This window comes from Argiope bruennichi, chromosome 3 (genome assembly GCF_947563725.1).
Source record: "Argiope bruennichi chromosome 3, qqArgBrue1.1, whole genome shotgun sequence".
NCBI classification, from domain to species: domain Eukaryota; kingdom Metazoa; phylum Arthropoda; class Arachnida; order Araneae; family Araneidae; genus Argiope; species Argiope bruennichi.
Genome location: NC_079153.1, coordinates 63,105,904 through 63,125,602, shown reverse-complemented (window position 1 = coordinate 63,125,602; position 19,699 = coordinate 63,105,904). Strand labels below are relative to the sequence as shown.

At 28.4% G+C, this 19,699-nt stretch overlaps 1 protein-coding gene across 1 annotated transcript; it reads right to left on the bottom strand.

Annotated features, from left to right (window-relative positions):
* Positions 1–19: 19 nt before the first annotated feature.
* Positions 20–18,045, bottom strand: LOC129963457 (centromere protein X-like). The gene is made up of 6 exons (XM_056077852.1): positions 17,839–18,045; positions 16,777–16,828; positions 15,096–15,149; positions 4,765–4,796; positions 302–376; positions 20–209 (listed from the first exon to the last, which is right to left on the bottom strand). The coding sequence occupies exons 1-6, from the start codon at positions 17,872–17,874 to the stop codon at positions 195–197; spliced, it is 264 nt and encodes an 87-aa protein (XP_055933827.1). The 5' UTR covers positions 17,875–18,045; the 3' UTR covers positions 20–194.
* Between the last annotated feature and the right edge of the window lie 1,654 nt (positions 18,046–19,699).

The window sequence follows — 19,699 nt, the reverse complement described above, 5'->3', positions numbered from 1 at the left end:
TCTGGATTTCATTGTTAAATAAATAAATTCCTGACATATTGTTTGTGAGTATTTTATTCATATAATGTTATTTTTATTTAGTAATCATAGATTGATGCAAGTTTAATTAGTTAGTAACTTTTCAAGAATTGTTTCCATTTTAAGAAGCTTTACTATCAACAAAATTCTTTTTTTTCTTTCTCCGGTCAAATAAGCTAGAAGTCAAGGAGCTGAAAGTAAAAATGAATACATATTATTCATACAGTATCCTATTGTATTCTTAGTTTAAAAAGGGAAGGAGGGAAAAAAAAAAAAAACATACCAACTGAGGTAGAATTTTTTCTAAATGCTGGTTATTCACTTCAGGAATTATATCACTTTCACCAATGCATTCACTCTAAAATAAGATTACTGATGGATTATATAATTCCCAGTTTGTTTTTTAATTAAAAAAAATATTTTTTTTCTAAAATTTATTGACATGTGATAAGTTATTTTCCTGTTGAGTTTTTCCTTTAACTAATTATTACACATTTCTATACTCTATTTCATCCTAACTTGGCAGTATTGTAAAAGGCAGAAAATGTGACGCTCCACATTGGGAAAGAATTCCCCATCAATTTTGACTTTAAAATAGCTGAAATGCACAGAAATTTATCAAATAATATCATAAATTACAGAAATCCTTTTTATCAGTATGTACAGTACACTCCCGATTATCCGCGGAATTGGGTGGCGCGGCCGCCGCGGATAATCCGAAAAAAAGCTAAAAACGGGTATAGCAAAAAAAGAAAACAGTCATTACAACTTTGAAAAATCGTTTTATGTACAATAAAACGTAAAATAAACAGTATGAAATGTTTAACTAACGCTTAATATTTTAGTATATCACTCAAAACTAACGTAAAATGCATTTTGTTAATGAAAACAGAAAAGTGCTTTGTATTTACGAGAGGCGTCAAGGACACACAGAAAAGTTAATGCATATGTGCTGTTTTAATACTGTAATGTATTATGTAATTACAAAAGCATAACTGTAAAACTGCACCTTTTTGAAAAAATCAGTCAAAAAAAAAAAACTTTGTGCGGCAGGCGCGGATAATCCGCACCGCGGATAACCCGCCCGCGAATAATCGGGAGTCTACTGTATTTAAAATTATTCTCAGTTAGAAGTGCTTATCTATTAAGTATTTTGTAAATAAAGTGAAAGAATAAAACCAAACGATTGACATAATAAATTCCACTTTGGCTAGAAACGGTCTTCAAGGTCAAATATTTGGCATGTTTTTCTTGTATATTTCCGCCAACTTTGCTTCATTCAGTTTGCAACCGTTATTATCATAACTCGTACTTTTTTACCAGCTGATATTTTGATACTGTTAATCACATTAGTAGTTATTAGTTTTGATTGTTGAATATTTATTCAATTTGCCATTTCTATTCACTTCTAAAATGTCTGAAAAAGTGTTATCTCCAACTGCGCTGTACATACCTTCAAGACGAGTGAAATGAATAAAAAAAAGTCAGCATGCAGAAACATATTGAATGTTTATTGTCGACTCCAAGAAGAAAACTCTATCAGTCAAATCGTCGATAAAGTTTCGCATCTTACAGGTGTTTTGCAAAGAACAATTTTCTGTTTGAAAAAAGAAATAAAGGCATCCAGTCCTTTTTTTAGTACTCCTGGAAAGAAACGACCAGGCTCAGTAGGTAAACATTCAAATCTTGTAAACTATGATGATTTTACATTATCCTGTATTTGACGAAAAATCCATGCATTTTTTTTTTTTTTTTTTTCGGAGAAATGAGATCCCAACATTAGATAAAGTGTTAAAAGATGCGAACGATGATACAGATATCTTTTCGAAAAACATTAGCCGAACTTTACAGAATAATGAAAGATTTGGGGTTTTCTTTTGATGAGAAACGAAGAAACAAAATGAAATAACTTTAATGATTTATTAAAATAATGAAACAATAATATTGAACAAAATAATGAAAATAAGGAAAAAAGTTAATTCTCTGATTTAAAATGATAATAAAGTTAATAAATATTTTCTATTTGCGAGATAAAGTTTCGCCAGCGATCTGCATTTCTAGTAACTTTGTAGTTTAAAGTAACCCAGTTCCTCTGACAAGGACTGTGATTCGGCATACCTAGAATATACTCTACTGCCAAGTTAGGGTGGAACAGAGTATAGAATATCATATCAACAGTTTAGATTCAATATTGAAATCTTTCTCCTTTTCACTTCTCTTTTGCTTTATATTTTCCTACATTGGTCATGGAAGAACCCAAGTAAGTAAATCTGATATTGAAAATTCCCAACTGAAACAATTTTTCAAAACAGTATTGCACTTTCCTCTGATGTAATTGGATACATAAGAATATAGATAGAAAATTAGGGAAAGACTTTTAAAATTGTATAGTATATCAAAATTTGAAATTTAAAGATATTTAGCTATCAAGCCATTAAGGCTTAGTTATTCAAAATGTTTAGCAACCATTAATTCCGTCGAACCAGATGGTTTCTAAGAAACTAATAGTAGTGTATATATGTAATATTTTAATTTTGAATTCAGGGAAAGACTGAAATTACAATTATCTCAAGTATTTATCAAACTGTAATATGGAGAAATGTCCTAAAATTATGTGTGTACTTGTATTTACAAATGTTGATTAATATCTATTTTAGGAGCGGAGGAGCATGACATACATAAATGTATGAATTGCCAATTGTTAAGTTGCAGATTTTAATGATACATAAGTGATTTTAAAATAGCTAAATATCTCTGGTTTGACTAATGAACTTCCTGAAGAGAATAATGCAAAGAGATAAGAAAGAATAGTATTTTATAAATGGAAGGGGTTCATTCTATTTTAATTGCTTAAAAGTAATAGTTTCATACAATACACAAGTTCTTACATCCAGCGGTGAATTGGGAGTCTAAAAAGTTCATGAAAGCAAATCACCTGCTCAACAAGTAATAAATATGATATTTAAAGATACATATTGGGTATAAGGAGAGTAAGTACAATATCTGCAGTAATTGAACCTGTTAATAGATATCATATTTATATGAAATTACTATGCAAGAGGTTAAAAAAAGACCAGAAAAGTCTAGCTCCTGCTAACCTATAAGCGTTCAATACCCCTACCCCCCCCCCCCCCCCATACAAGAAAATCGAATACTCCAAAGATGCAAATATACTTTATACATATTTATGTAGTCTCAAGCATATTTCCATGTTTATAATTATTTTGGATACAGAAAGTAGTTTTTTTGAAATTTATTTACTCTATTATATTGCTGTTTTACACAGTTGGTCATATTTAGTAAAATATCCTTGACATACAGACATGAATTATAAAGATTCAAATTTTATTATTTTCGGGGCCAATCAATGGCTTAAAGAAAGAATTTTATGTATTGATTAGCATATTACCTATATTGCAAATGAACCTACATATTTAAAGTAAATGCCAAAATCATCTATCAACTTATAAAGCATAAAATATATCAGATTATTTTTAGTTGCTGGAAGTCTATGATATCTGTCTTGAACAATTTAAAAATTGGCTATTTAGATCACTGATTTCTTGCATCTGATGCAAGTCATCAAAATAACCATGTTTTATCGTATCATTAATTACTGTACCCATGACTTAAGCCTTCATTTGTGTTCTCTCTATATATACATATATATATATTGATAAAACCAAAATGCATCTTATTATAAATCATAATTTTTGAATACTTATATTCAACATTAATTCATATTAAAGAAATCAAATGGATAAACTTTGTCACTTATATGTAAAGTTTACTTGGGATTTCCGCTGTACGACGACTTGGCAACATATATTAGGTCTTATGATAACTATATTCTAAGTTGATATTGGCAACTTTAAACATTTAATCAGATATTCACAATACAATATTTGAATTTTGAGCTTGATGGTGTGACAGTTAAGAAAAAAAAAATGCCTAAATTTTACAATTTATGAAGCTAAAAAAGGCCAAAAATCTGTAGCTTATCAAAAGTAAAAGAAAATGTCCATTAACATTTTTTTTTTTTTTTTTAGTATTTAAAAACCAGTGTGATAAAATGCATAATAATTCAATAGAAATTCTGAAATTAAAAAAAATGTAAAATCATTCTACCTCAATTTTATCCCCTTTAGGTGAATGTAGCAATTTTGTAATAGCAGTTAATATTTCTAGATATTGTTTGTGCAGTTAATATTTCTAGGTATTAAAGAACATGTGTGGTAAATTTTTTTCGATTTTTGTCTAGGAATATGGAATTTTATAAGCTTAACACACGGACAACAAATAAACACATGGACATTCAGTTTTGTGCGTGTGTGTAAATAAGAAAAATTAATTGCTTCCTTTATCTAATAACTGCTAAAGAGTCATGTAATTTCTTCTCCCCAAAAAACATTCAAAAACTAAATGTTTTCAAATTAATTTTGATAAAACTTGATTGACTACTATAATAATGTCTCATAATAGAATAGTACATAATATTTTAAACATATGCATTCAGAGAAATTTCTTAATCTCTTATAAACTTTTTTTCTAGATAAATACTAAAAATTATCACTTATTGGAAGATTATGAAAGTTGTTACTTTTTTTTTTTGAAAAAATATTTTTTAATTAAATAGATGTCTAAAATAAATTCATGACAAGCAATATAAAAACAAAAAAGTAATATCTAAAAATTATCACACTTAGTAAAACATATCATTTCATATAGGATTATAGCATCACTTACCTGTGCTTGAATGGCAGCTCTTGCAGCACACTCTAAAATGTATAAAATGTTTCATTTAAATCAATCTAAAAATTTATAAAACAGAAATCATTTTGATGAATAATGCAAATAAAAGATTTAGCACTATATCATTAATTGTATTTTATCTGAAATATCTTTCGAAGATATCATATAAGCAGGAAATGATTATTTTCTCTGAAATAATTTATAAACGTTGTGCACATTTTATAAAAATACTAGGGCAAGTTTTGTTATATTTTAGCACATTATTATTTTAAGTTCAAAATAGAAATCATGTACTTGTTTCGGAAAAATACAAATATAGCATTACTGTACTTTTATATCCCAATGTTTCCCCGATCATTTGCATCACTTTTTGTTATTTATGCTTTGTTCCCAATATTATAATATTTAAATTTCTTATATAATTAAATAAATGCACAGAAATAACTTTTTGTTTTGACATGTATATTATACATTCATTAAATAAATTAACTAGTTAATGAAACATTCCCCCTTTCCATATATATATATATATATTAATTTCATTTCATTCATAAAGCCAAGAACATTTTAATTAAATACACTTTTTTTTTTTTTTTTTTTTTTGCTGTTTTACATTGCTTAGTTGAGAAGAGGAAGCTAATTCAACAAAATCCTTTTCATTCAACTTTGTGCTGTTTTCTCTATTCATAACAGAACATAAAATATTATCATGAAGATATATAATTCTATTATAGAGCATACTATACAGGGTGTTTCAGTGAACCGTTTCAGAACTTCTAAGAGTGGTAGGGTACATCCTGACAACTCGAAATCATAGAGCAATGTGGGGTCGGAAATGCTTTCCTGAAGCGGTGTTGTACACAGAAGCACCATAAAGAAAAGAGACCGTAAATGAGAAATCGTTTTAATAATACATGAAAAGAAGCAAAAGGTACATGGATTAAAGTAAGTGTTCGAAGTTTCTTCCACGGGCTATAATGCACGCCTCACATCTCCGACTCATGGACATCCGATCATTCTCGAATACTCCAGGCATATCTCGAATCTCTCCGGCAGCTACTGCGATTCTTACGACGAGCTCCTCAGCAGTGTCAACAGGGATGTCATAAACTAGCGATTTCATATGACCCCAGAAATAAAAATCAAGACATGATAAGTCGGGTGACCGAGCAGGCCAACGCACAGGACCCCCACGTCCGATCCACCGTTGACCAAATGTGACATCCAGGTAGTTACGAACATCTCCGCTATAATGGGCAGGGGCTCCATCGTGTTGGAATCCCATTGTCTGTTGCGTCGGTGCAGAAATCTGTTCATCTCTCAAAAGTTGTGGCAATACTTTCTGCAGAAAGAGCAAGTACGTAGGTCCGGTTAGACGACCCGGTAACAGGTAAGGTCCGATGAGGTGATCTCCCACAATACCGGCCCATACATTGACAGAAAATCGATTCTGTGCTGCACGACGTCGTATTGCATGCGGCTTCTCGACCGCCCAGATATGGTCGTTATGCGTGTTGAAAATTCCTTCCCTTGTGAAGGATGCCTCATCGGAAAACAACACTTCAGCAGGAAAAAGGGGATTTGTAGCACATTTTCCCAGGTACCACTGTGCGAAAGCAATACGAGGTACATAATCCTCCGGTTTCTGTGTCTGGACACGCTGCACGTGAAACGGATGCATGTCTTCTGCTCGGAGAATCCTCCAGACGCTGCAATGGGAAACTCCGACTGCGTTTGCTTCACTTCGTGTACTCGTTCTTGGATTCCCCTATACATGCTGCAGCACATTCTGTTGGGCGTCTGCAGTCCGTGTTGTTCTTACCCTGTCCCTGTGCGCTCTTTTTAATAAACCTGTCTCAGCTAACTCTGGTGCAGTCTTGCAAAGAAATTATGACTGGGAGTACGCCTCGTCGGATATCGTTCCGCGTACAAACGCTGTGCGACTGGCCAACTACAATTTGCAGCCCCGTACGCCAAATGCATATCGGCTAACTCTGCGATCGTGTAATCATCCATCCTACTAACTTAGCGTTCTTGTGCGAAATAAAGATTCCCTGCACGAAAGCTCGGACTTTTCGCACAACGCCATCTACCGCGTCAGGAAAGCATTCCTGACTGCCCATGGGTATATGATTTTGGTTCGTCAGGATGTACCCTACCCCTCTTAGAAGTTCTGAAACGGTTCACTGAAACACCCTGTATATAAATGCTATTATAGGACATAATACATGGATACAATCACAGATGGATTTCAGTATTTACAACCCAAAATTCCTATTTTCTTCCTAAGATCTGGTAATAAAATAGTGAAAAATATTCAAAGCAGCATTCTGTACATTCTATGCATCATGACTAAACTTTGCATGAATAAATACAAACAAGTAATAAAAGTAAATCTTGCTTTCTTTAATAAAGGGGTAACTGTTTACAGAGGTAGCAAAGTATGATCTAATTAGATGTAAAATTTGACAGGAAAATGTTTCAGCAATGATTTACACCTAGAGTGGATTAAGTCTTCTAGAAGGCTTTAGGCAATATAAATCTCCAGGTCTCCCCCCTACCTCCAAACGTTAAAAAATAGCAACAAAAAAAAGAGATAAAACTTTTACAATTTTAATAATAAAAACAAACCATTCTTAACACGATTTTAATAATAAAAGCAAACTTAACAGCGTAGTTTTTAAAAATAATATAATATCTAGAAATGCAATTAATTAGGATTGTTATAACAATAATGTTCCCAAATTAATTAAACATTGCCGGATTTGAATAAGGTCGATCGCACACTTTTCATAAAAATGAAAGTATAAAAGTAAATAATTTTCAAAATACAGCGATGAAACTTCGAGAGCTCGGGGGCCTCTAGAGAATCGCCTATCTTGCTTATTTATGGATCCAGCCTTAATTTCTACTTCACCCTGCCGATTTTTTTTTTTTTTTTATTATTTTTTTATTCTCAAAATCAAATACTATATTTAGTTTTATTTCAAATATTTTTAGGTCAATTATTCATTGCCTAATTTTTTGGCACTTGAAGTAAAAATGTCTCTGTTTGTGTAACTTATTTAGAAAGAGTAACTGTCACGGTTTTCGGCAGAAACTATAAAAAGTACTAACATTTACTTTTTACTGTCTTGTATAAATAGTATAGAGAAAGTATAGTAATCATCAAAAAATTCGAACTCGAGATGTTGAGAATCTCATCGTTTTAGACCACACTGAGTTCGAAAAACAAATTTTTGAAAAACGTCCGCCTGTCTATGACAAAGATAACTCAAAAACGCTAGATGGTTATAATTCGGTGTGCGGTCTTTACACCAAATTTGCAATTTCTATCAAATTTTGAGTAAAATAAATTCAGACGATAATTACAAAGCGAAGATAGATAAGATTCAATACCCAGATTTAACATCTATGGTGTAAACACCTGTCAAAGATTGAGCCAAAACCAGCATTGAGTTAACTGTCTGTTGTGTGTGTTGCGGTAATTCAAAAAAGCATTGATTTAAATATATCAAATGAGGTATAGGATCTTGCGCCTGCAAATGCAATTTTATGCCAAAGCTTTATTTCAATCAAGAATTGAAATTGAAAAAGATGTGTCTAAAGCACAAATTCAACTTTCGGAACTATTAACCCCATGCCAATCAACCATTAATCACTAAATAACTTGCCAAAGATAACACGATAGATTAGCAAAAACTTTAACTTTACGCCAAAAGTTAATATTTCATAACTATTCTACGCCAGTGTCATGCAAGGCGTTCTCTTTCAAGATAAGTTTATTAGAAAATGTACGAGAAAGTTTTGTAGAGACCATCTCGGAGGTTTAAATACTAAAATATCTAAATAGAAATCTATTTAGAAGCCGATTCCAGAGACTACTGCAATTTAACAACTACAAAGTGAAAACTTTTTAAAATTTCATTAGTCCCTGCAGTACATTGCAATTTCAATTTTAAAACGAGATTTCAAACGAGAATTTTATCTTCGTCTGAAAGATTTCATACAACTCTTGTTATCGTTATTGTATAAATTAGAATGATGATCACAATAACATAACACTCTTTAAAATCAATCAATTAGGAAACTATTTATGTTTTTTAATTGAATAGATAATATAATTGAAAATGCTACAGATATATGTATAAATATAAAATTTTCTAATTAATCAGAATTCTAAAAACAATTTTCTAATCATTTGAACTTCATTGTAACTTTTCAGTTACACGAGCTATTATTTTTCATTACGACATCCTCTGAATGGAGTTCGCTCAAAATTTGTTAGAATTCAACAAATTTGATTCAATAACCATATAGCAAATTTCATTCATCTAGATCGAGCGTTTCTGAGTTATCGTGTTCAAAAAAATGTCGAGTTCGATATTTTTTTTTTTTTTTTTTTTTTTTTGGTGGTGGTAGTGGTGGGGACAATATTTTTACATTACAATTACAATATTTTTTTAATATTTCGTATACAAGAAAACGAAAATAACGTGGCATAAAAAAAAGTCTGATACAGATATAGCAGATCTTATATAAGACAGGAAATGAATAGAAAAAATTTGCTAATTTCAGACACAGGTAACACATATTAAACAAATATCGTTGGCTTCTGGCTTTTACTTTACAGTGATTAAATTTGAAAATATTAAACCAGTTTTATCTGCTTGGCGATTTATTCGCCCTTATAGCATTTTTATTTATTTTTTAAAGAGTTACTTCAATTTATATAAGGGTTTTTGAATTTTGGGTAAATCTTTGAAGGATAAACGCATCTTCGGCTTATATTTAGAATTATTATAATAAAATGGATTAATTAGGATTTTCAGTAGTAAAGCCTGACATCCCCTAATGCCAAAACTTATATTTAGAAATATCCTAAAATTTTGAATTGAAATATCTTCTCAGAATCTCACTAGGTGTCACCACCAATGCATATAAATAGAAGACAAGCATACATATTTTAGGAGAATATTTTTTTTAATTTCATCATTTTTTTTTTTTTTCCAAATTTGAATGTTTATAAAAAATGTTACATTTCATGCAAAACAATAAAAGACATATCTTCTATTTTAAGGAAATTTAATTCTAAACTCAACACACACACAAAAAAAGGAATGAAATATTTGCATTATAAAGAAAATTACGAAGTAGTGAAAAATATGTAAAGACAACCAATGAAAAATCTTATTAGTTTTATAAAATATCTCTTATTTCTCAAGATATTAACATATTGGCAATTCATAGATCTTACAAATACTTGCAACTCATCTTTCTTTATTATGGTATGCTATGAGCAATTATAGCTTTAATTAATTCTCTTTTATCTGATGGGAACCGTTTTTGTGCTTTCGAATGGCACTAGAGATATTTAATAAGACTCAGGTCATGGCTATTTCCTGGCGATCTTAGGAATTCTATGATATTTTAAGTAAATCATTGTTTGCTTGTAAAGAGCTGAATTTTATTGGTAAATCTAAAAATAGCATATAATCTAAAAATAAAACCCTAACAGAAAATATAAGGTTTCGTTTTAGGATATTGTAAATGCATTTTCTTGCAATGCCTCTTCTATGACCTCTTCTATGAAATTCTCTTAGTGCCTCTTCTATGACAAAAAGACGTCCTATAACATTTGTTCACATATGTGCATGCTCAGATCATAATATTTGTAGGGAGGGTTCTTTGTCATTGGATAGAGTTTAACAGCAAGATTGTCTTTGAAATTCGGATGTATCTCCTATCTGGATCAACATATCATACATTTCCTCACATCACTTTCAAATTTTATATCTTTGTTTTACCACCCTATTAAACTTGTTTCACTAACATTCTATCCATTCACTATGTTCCATTGCACTCAGTATTTCTGACAATGAGATAATTTATGTTGCTTTTATTCAGATATGGTTCCTTTCTAGAAATTTTACCTTCGGTCCATAATCTGTTGTGAAACTGACACTATATATATATATATATATATATATATATATATATATATATATATATATATATATATATATATATATATATATATATATATATATATATATATACTATAGTTGCACATAGTTTAGTTCTTATTACTCAAATGGCATCCTGCTGCCTAATAAACAAATTATGTTTATTATCCTATCATCAGCAGCTCTTGTGCACTTTTTTTGCCCTTTACTCATTTTTTTTTTATAGAGAGAGAGCATATTCCTTGAAAAAGGAAACAAAGCTTTAGTATTCCTGATATAATCACAGTCCTACTTCATCACCATCTTTGTGATTTAGGCATAAGAAAGGCCATTTTTACAAATAAAATAATCCTGGATGACCATTTAGCAGTTTGAGATACACGAGGATAGAACCTGGGACCTTGTGGTTCGCAGCCCAGTAACATGACCGTAATACAAAAGCATATGCTCATGTAGCCTAGTTGTTAACTGGCTTAAATGCTATTCACCACAACCAATCACCATCTTTCTTGGATAGCAATTTTCTTAATTTTTTTTATTACTTACAATATCAATAGCATTAAATCCTGCAGACATAAATAAAAACTGAAAATGTTCAATAGTAACATCAAAAGGCAGCTTTAATCTATTAAAGAAACAGTCAGTCTTAACATCGCATCTTTGAAAATGAATCTGAGCAGCAACTGCTATTTCATTGATCTTCAGAGCAAAAATTGCAATCTACTGTTGCCATTTGTAACTATAATCAGTTCCTTTGTTGTTGTTGTTGTTTTTATATCAGCGCAGTACTACAAATATTTAATTTCAATTTAGCATCTTGAATTCAGCATTAAATTTCCTTTAAATAGATATATAATTCATTTGTTTGCATTAAGTGTAAAATATTTTAAAAGCATTTTAATTAAAAAAAAAGATTTTTAAAAATTCAAAAAGTATCTGCAATTTTCATCATAGCTGTAAGAGGAAAATATTTTAAATTACCTCCAATTTTCTTCCAAACATTTATACCAAACTAAATATCATTTTTATTTTCAAAAAATACTATTTATTTGACGAAATATTACTGCTCCTTACAGAAGTTACATTTAATATTTCAAGAAAATCAACCATGGCCTTTCAAAGCAACGTGAAAAGGTCTGATAAAATTAATCTGAAATGTTACGGTGCTGAAAGTTCGAGATGATATCAATAAATCCCTTCCCATGCACACCCATTGTGTTACCTCTAAAAGTTCTTTTTTGAAAACATTATAATGCTCAGTTCTGATTTTATTGCTAGTGATATTTCAATAATATTAAGCAATGGCATTTCAGTATTATTGTAATTTCCAGGTAAAGATTTCTAATATTTCCAATCTGACAATATTTTTAGCAGATTGGTTTTAAATTTTAAAATCAAATTTTAATAGTAATATATATGCACTCAAATAACACATTAAAACTATCTAAAATGTAAATCAATAATAAATAAGCTATCTTAGTATACTAAAGAGTAATTAAAATACAAATGAAAAGATAAATTGAAACAGAAATCATATGAAATGTATGACAAATTTAAGTTAAGAATTAGTAGTTAAAATATTATTAATGAATCAAACAAATTTTCACAAATCAAAATTGATCAGCAGTAATGGTATACTAAAAGAACACAAAATGTTGTTATATCTTGTGTTTTAATAAAAAAAAAAGTCAAATAAAATGAAAATTAAATAAGTTGATCCAATTAAATCAATTAATCAATCAATTAAAAAATTCTTATATAATTTACTTTTTTCTTTTCTTATATAACTTCAATTTTTCAAAACTTTTAAACATATTTTGTATCAGTTTTTCATAATTTTCAGCCTTGTGGCCTTCAGCCAAATGATTTTCAAGAATTAAGAATAAGCATGATTAAGCTGAAGATTCGATATTAAGTGTAGATGTAGAAATTTTTTTATCTTTAATGTATTTAAAAATTTGTGGATTATAAATACTCCCAACTTATAGCTTTTTATTGCTTAGTCCAAAAAAAAAAAAAAAAAATTGTAATGTATTAGAAATCACCATCTTTATTGAATGCTGTTCTTTATGCCAGGCTTTATACGAAGTAGTAAAAATTATTTTTGTCATTTAATAGTTGCTTCAAAATATTTGCTGTACCTGCAATCAGCATTTTTTAAAAGGCTTTCCTACATTTTTATCTCATGATTGCTGAACTCCCTACTATATCATAAGCAAAACAAATAAGGATACTTTATATTTCCATTTTGCTACCCCAGGAGAAAGCTGACCATTTTTAGATCAATACAAATAAACACTAATGATCTGATTTGAATACATTTGAATTTCCTGTCAAATGTCTGCAAAACCTTTTATTCTTCTGATTAATATTTTATTTTCAAATTGAAAAAGAAGAAGCTGAAAAATACTATAACAGTATATAACTTTATATCTTAAATCAAAGAATATTCTTCACTGCAGTTTTGTAATTTTAATATTACTCTTTAGACAGTTTATTTCCTTTAATCAAGATGCTATAAATTATGACAACACAAGTTCTTATATCAAATCATAGTGTTCACTTGAAGAGAATTGTTATGATGTTGGCAAGCTTTTTCATACTCATTCATTTCATAAATAACATTATATGCATCTAATTTTTATTAATTAAACAAATTAGGTTACAACAAATTTATTATAATTTTGCTGTAACTCTGTGTAATAAGCCATTAAATGCAAAATGGGAATTCAAAATATACAAACATATTTACAAGTGAATACTCTAATAGATTTATATTTTTAGTGTAGTAGAAAATATGCTTACCAATTTCAATTTCACCAAAATGATTACTAATTAGTGTATTTATCACCATTAATTTTATAAATTAACTGAACAACAAAATTTTGATTTTCTTTTTCTTATTTTACAAGTTTATATCAATTTTTTAAAAAAATGGATCTACGCCCAAGTGATACTTTGCATAGGATTAAATAAAATGAAAAAAAAATATAGAGCATATTAAATCTTTTTCTAATTAAATAACTTATTATTTCTTTCCACGGCAAGAAGAATATCTTTTCATGACAAGTAAACAAAAAGAAATCTTAACTTAATAACACATTATTTCATAATTTCAATTTACATATTGTCCCTTAAGACCAGTTTTGAAACTGCAAAAATAAGAAATTAAAATTGTCTAAAAAAATAATACTCAAAGTTTCATAATTCAGACAGTTTTAATTGCAAATATTGGAGTATTTTAAGTTACAATGCTAATATTCCAAGAATAATTTTACAAATATGACTAAAGAACTGTATAAACATTTGGACTTTACAATTTTTCAATAGTACATTTATCACCTGAAATAAAACAAAAATATAATTATTTTATTTCAAGCATTTTTCCGACTAAAAGTATATGCCTGTCTCTTACATTTTAGAAATTAGGTATTGGACCACAATCAAAGCAATTATTCTTTATAATAAAATGAATAAACAAAGAATAAAAAAATCAGCCATATGCATTAGTGATTATAGGCAATACAAAAATATTGAGAAAAAGAATTATTTTATGAAGTCGAGCCAATTTGGCAAAAGGAATATCAATATTGAAATATCAGCAATCTAACAATACACTGAAATCATTATAGTTGCCTTGGCAACTGAATTTTTTTCCCTTTGAGCAGTATTATTTATTAATTCCTTTTTCATATTTTTTTAAAAATAAAGTTTATAGTACTATTTGCAAAAACTTGAAATTATTTTAATTCAAGTATAGTTTAATTAAATTTCCCACTGCATATGGCATAATACCTACTTTTATTTTATAGTTGATTGTTTAATAACATTAAAAGGATTAGTTGATGAAATTGCCCCATATGTAAAACAAATAATACAAGTGCTACTTTATCATAAGATCTCCAATGAAATGGTGAGTAGTGCAACTTAAGATTATAGGCAATATTCTCGGTACAATATCTAAATCAAATGTTTGATTTTTAAATTTGATTATTTCTTTCAAATTTGATTATTAAAATGGCACTTCATGCTATGACAATAAAAATCACTATATGAAAGAATTTATTCTTTTGGTCTATTAATGATGGGGATGAAACAATAGAATTTCAAGGACTTCTAGGCTTGGCACAATAAAAAAAGAGGGAGATTTAATTGTTGTCAAAGTGACCAAGTAATAAGGAAGAGACAAATAAAAAAATGTCAACAAGAGATACTTCAGTAAAAACAATTAAACTAAATTTAAAGCATGACATTATTAATGCATAGATTAAGAATCTTTATATACCAAGCAACATTAAACATATTAGCTAATTATATCAAAATAGTCTTGCTTTATAAAGGAAAAAAAAACTTATTTACCTGTAATGAATATCCGTACCACTTCTGTTACTAGTTTTACAGCATCATTTTGCACTGAAATTCATAAAATAAAAATTCAAATTGTCATATTTTTAAAGCTAAAATACTAAATCAAGTTGTTTTTAATTAAATTTATATAAAATACCATTAGAAAAGGCTTAAGTGATACATTATCTTCAAAAAGTACGTAAAAAAATGTACTTTAATCCAGAATTTAAAAAAATTAATAAAATATTCTGTGTTTTTTATTTGTATTTCTCTTAAAATTATTTTTCCGATCATATTGCAATTTCATTTTTAAATTATTACAGCGATATTAAAATAAAAAAGAGAGAGAGAATATTTCAGGTTTTAATATGACAAAAGTAATTCAGTTTTTTTTTTTTTTAAGTTTTATTTAAATTAATATCTCATTCTGAATCAAAATGAATCTGAAATAAATAATAACAATTTCAAAACTGTTACACATAGGACACTGCAATCATTAATGCTGTGCATAAATAGCCTTTGCATATTGACTATGTGACTCACAGAATGGATTTACTGCTGACCTCATAATTTGAGGAGATCACTCTTTAGTAAAGCTAGAATACAAGCAGATTTTTCGATGTCAATCAAACATTGAAAAAAAAAAGTCAAATATCAAATAAATATTACAGTAAGGTTATCACATTTAGTGAATTATAATTTTTTAAAAAATTAAAGTTTGACATCCATACCATATTCTTTATTCAGGCCCACTCCTCAAGGCCATAAAAGTTATAAAATGCTATAACCAAGAATTTCTTCAAGTGCAAGTCATAATTGCCTTACAAAAATCATAATATTTAAAGATTAGTATCTAATTACAAAACTAAATATCAAATAAAGCACAAGTTTAGTGCTCACTTTAACATGTTTTTTGATTGAATAGTTTTGCAAAATATGCCAAGTAGCTGGAATTTTTATAATTAATTTATTATAAGAATTGAATGAATTCTTGTAATACATCAATGTGATTTCTAGTAGATGGAATTTCCTTAAAGATTACTTGGTATTAATGCATTATTGTCCACCTAGACTTGCACGTCAACTTTAGAATTACAATAAGGATTACACTATGCATAATGCAACCTTCTGCCAATATATCTTGGTTGACTTGCAACTGAATTCCAGATGTTGACATAATATGTAAGTACACATTATTCAATAGTGATAGTATACAGCTTCTACTACAATTAAAAATAAGCATAATTAATTATATTTTAATTCCTCAAAAATCCATTACTGTTGAACAAGTTAAAGCATTTCTGAACGTATGACTGACTTTAATGGAAAAACAAACAAATGAAGTGATTAAATAAAGTTTTATGATTCTGATTTATTTCTCTTAACATGCTATATTCCTTTTTCTTGTTTAAATTTGTTTGATTACATTGTTATTGCAAATTTCAACAAATTAGAAATGATTCTTTGCAAGTCTAAAGAGAGCAACTTCAATTATAACCACATTATATAATCAAGTTCCTTATTATAAATTGCATATTTAATTGTATGGCGGTGGAAACTTGTATAAAAAATCTTAATGAAAAAGAAAAAAATGTTCGATAGTATCTGTAATGAAATTATGTTTGCTGAATTCTTGTTATTTTTTAGAAATTCTAAATAAAAACATTTTTTTAGCATAAAATTATTAACCTACTTCTTGTGTTGGTGTTTTTGAATTTCAATTTCAAAATCTTCTCAATACATTTCTAAAAAAATGGAAAGGTTTATAAATAAAATGCACAACAAAAAAGAAAAATAATAATAAGATGTATAACAATATAAAAATTCTATAAAAGCAAAAATGTTTGGTCATCAAAAAATTAATGACCCATCATACTATTTAAAAAAAAAAATTATAATCCACAATTCCAACAAATTTAATGAAATAAGTATTTATCATGTAAACCGGCACTTATATTATCCCACAAATAAAATTTACAGCTTTTTCTCTTATAATAAGGTTAACTGGTGATGAGTCTAATTTGCAAGATCAAATAAAGTGAATTTTTACAAATATATTTTTATATATGTTCATAGTGCATATATAAAAAAAAGTTGAAGATATTTCTTTTAACATTGCATATTAAAAACATGCAAATCATAGTTCTTTAAGGAATGCTTATAATTAAACATTAATCAATTTCAATAAATTTTAATTGATGAACTGAAAATTTAAAAATTGATAGATCAAATTAAAATAAAGAGTTTTATTTTGTTAAAAAAACATTAATTGAAAGTTGTTGTTTTTTTCTACATCCACATTGCTTTGTCCTTCTTAGTAAATAAATTAACATATCCAGATAGCGTGTTGTATATACATCAATATGTTCATATTGAACATAATACTATATTTAAAAAATCAAATTTCATCAAATAAAGAACATCAATAACAATGTAACAAGTACATGCATTACAAAATTTTAAAAATACTTTTTAACTGTTACATTATGAGTTATACTGAACTTATTTATAAAATTTCCTTTTTAAAATAAAATTGTTTTAAATTTAGATCTCGAAAAACAAATTGTTTTTATTTGAATAAATAAATTAGTTTTTTCATTACAAGTAATTTAAAAATAAATTAATTTTAATTTTTAAATGATAAAGTAATTATAAATATATATTTATGACTGGGTTCATTAATAAAGAACAGATTTTAACGCTACAAATAAAATTACAATATTCAAATTTAATAAAAGTTAATTTTTTTCCTTACTGATTTAAGATGTTCTGAATTGCTTAGATCAGACATCTATGCATTAAACTTTTAAGAATACTGTAAGTGAATGTCAATAACGTAAAGAAATATCTTGTATTAATAGAAGACTTCAGAATCCATAAAACTGTCAATGTTTATTATCTACAAAAAAGTATGAAAGCGCGGCATAGTAACTGACAGTTCGAAATGATTGCTTGATTGAACTGTATTACATAAATCTCTCATCAAGTAATTGTCCTTAAAATTTTCTACAGAAAATAATAGAAAGGATAATAGAGGATTTTCTACAGGATAATAGACAGCTTTCAGCGATGAATTATTTATAATAATGAAATACGGAGTAATTTTGGGTGCTGAAGTTGAAGGAGTCTTTAGTGGCTGATTCTATGTACTTTTGGTTTTGATATATACTTTTTGGTTTTCTACAGAATTTCATACACTTGGAGTTCAACTTCCGATGATGTTCTGCCAAATGGAGAAACGAGTTTTCATTTTGGCATAATTTATCAAGATTTTCACGATTAGTGGGATCTAATATTTTCCTAAACAAAAACTGTATAAGCTCATAAAAAAATCAACTTTTTTGCTCAATAAATATTTAATTATAAGACTTTTAAAATTAAATCTTCAAAGACCGCATCCAAAGCATAATGGTTGGATCCGCTAAATCCTGTGATTTCATGTCAAATTGTGGCAAACTTCCAGTTTTAGGAAGTTGCTTCAGCAAGATAATAAAGTCATCCGTTCGTCAAGATATACAGAAAAAAAAAATTCATTTCTTGTAAGTTCACTTTACAAGGCCTTGAAGTTCAGATGCGTATTCATTACAGAATACATATTCTTCCTCATTCCTCCTCTCTCGATGAGCCAACTCGAACTTCTTACTTCTTTAAGCAATATAGTTCTAAATATGGTTTTACGAGCAATCAAAATAAGTGATTTTTAGACAATACTAGATTTATTCCTCAAAAGAAGTAATTACAAATGTTTCTTGAGCAGCCCTCACATCAAGGGTTACAGCAAACACTATTGTTTCTTGAGCAGTCCACCTGGAAAGTGTGAAGCAATAACAATTGTTTTTGAGGCGCCGCGCTCAGTAAATGTTGGCGAAGACACAATAGCTGAATATTGAACAACCAACCCAGAAAAATTATGAGCAACCAACATAAAATTTTGACTAACCTCACATCAAGGTATAGACATAGCAAATGTATATTGAGCAGATCACTCAGCAAAGTTTGAAGCTGTTACTTAAGAAAAGTTTAGAAAAGATACCACGACTGTATATAAAGCAATTCACCCAGAAATGCTCATAGAAACCAAAAAATATTTCTCGACCACCTGGCACAAAGTTTCGAGCTGGGGGAAAAATCTTCTTGGGTCCTCTTTTACGGATATAGATATTCTCTTATCTCAAGAAGTACCGCAGGAGGACTCCAAAATATATACAGGAATTTACCAAAACCTTTGATGAAGAAATCGAAACATCATAAAATAAACCTCTTGATTTAAGTTATAAAAGACAAAAAAAAAAAAAAAATTCCAATTTTTTTTTTTTTATTATTTTTTTTTATTTTCTATATCATTATTTTCAGATATGAAGAGGTTAAAAAATATATGAATAAATGCTGCATTTTTTATAAACTTTTGTTTACTTTTAACATACGCACGCAACAAATAATACCTGGAGTACTTTCGTAGGAAAGGGAATTTGTGGTGTTAATTTTTTTGTCATTCAAATTATCTGTCTTTTTAAATATTTCTCAGAATGTTTTGAATTGTATGATTTTCATTAATTCACTTTCAACTGATGCATGAAATTTTTTTTTCTTTCATATCCAAAAGAATTATTACCTTT

Coding starts and splice junctions, on each gene's coding strand:
- LOC129963457 (XM_056077852.1), bottom strand. CDS start 17,874: ATGTCTGATCTAAGCAATTCAGAACATCTTAAATCA. Junction 16,829..17,838: donor ATTCAGAACATCTTAAATCA/GTAAGGAAAAAA, acceptor CCATTTTTTTAG/AAATGTATTGAGAAGATTTT. Junction 15,150..16,776: donor CAAAAACACCAACACAAGAA/GTAGGTTAATAA, acceptor TATGAATTTCAG/TGCAAAATGATGCTGTAAAA.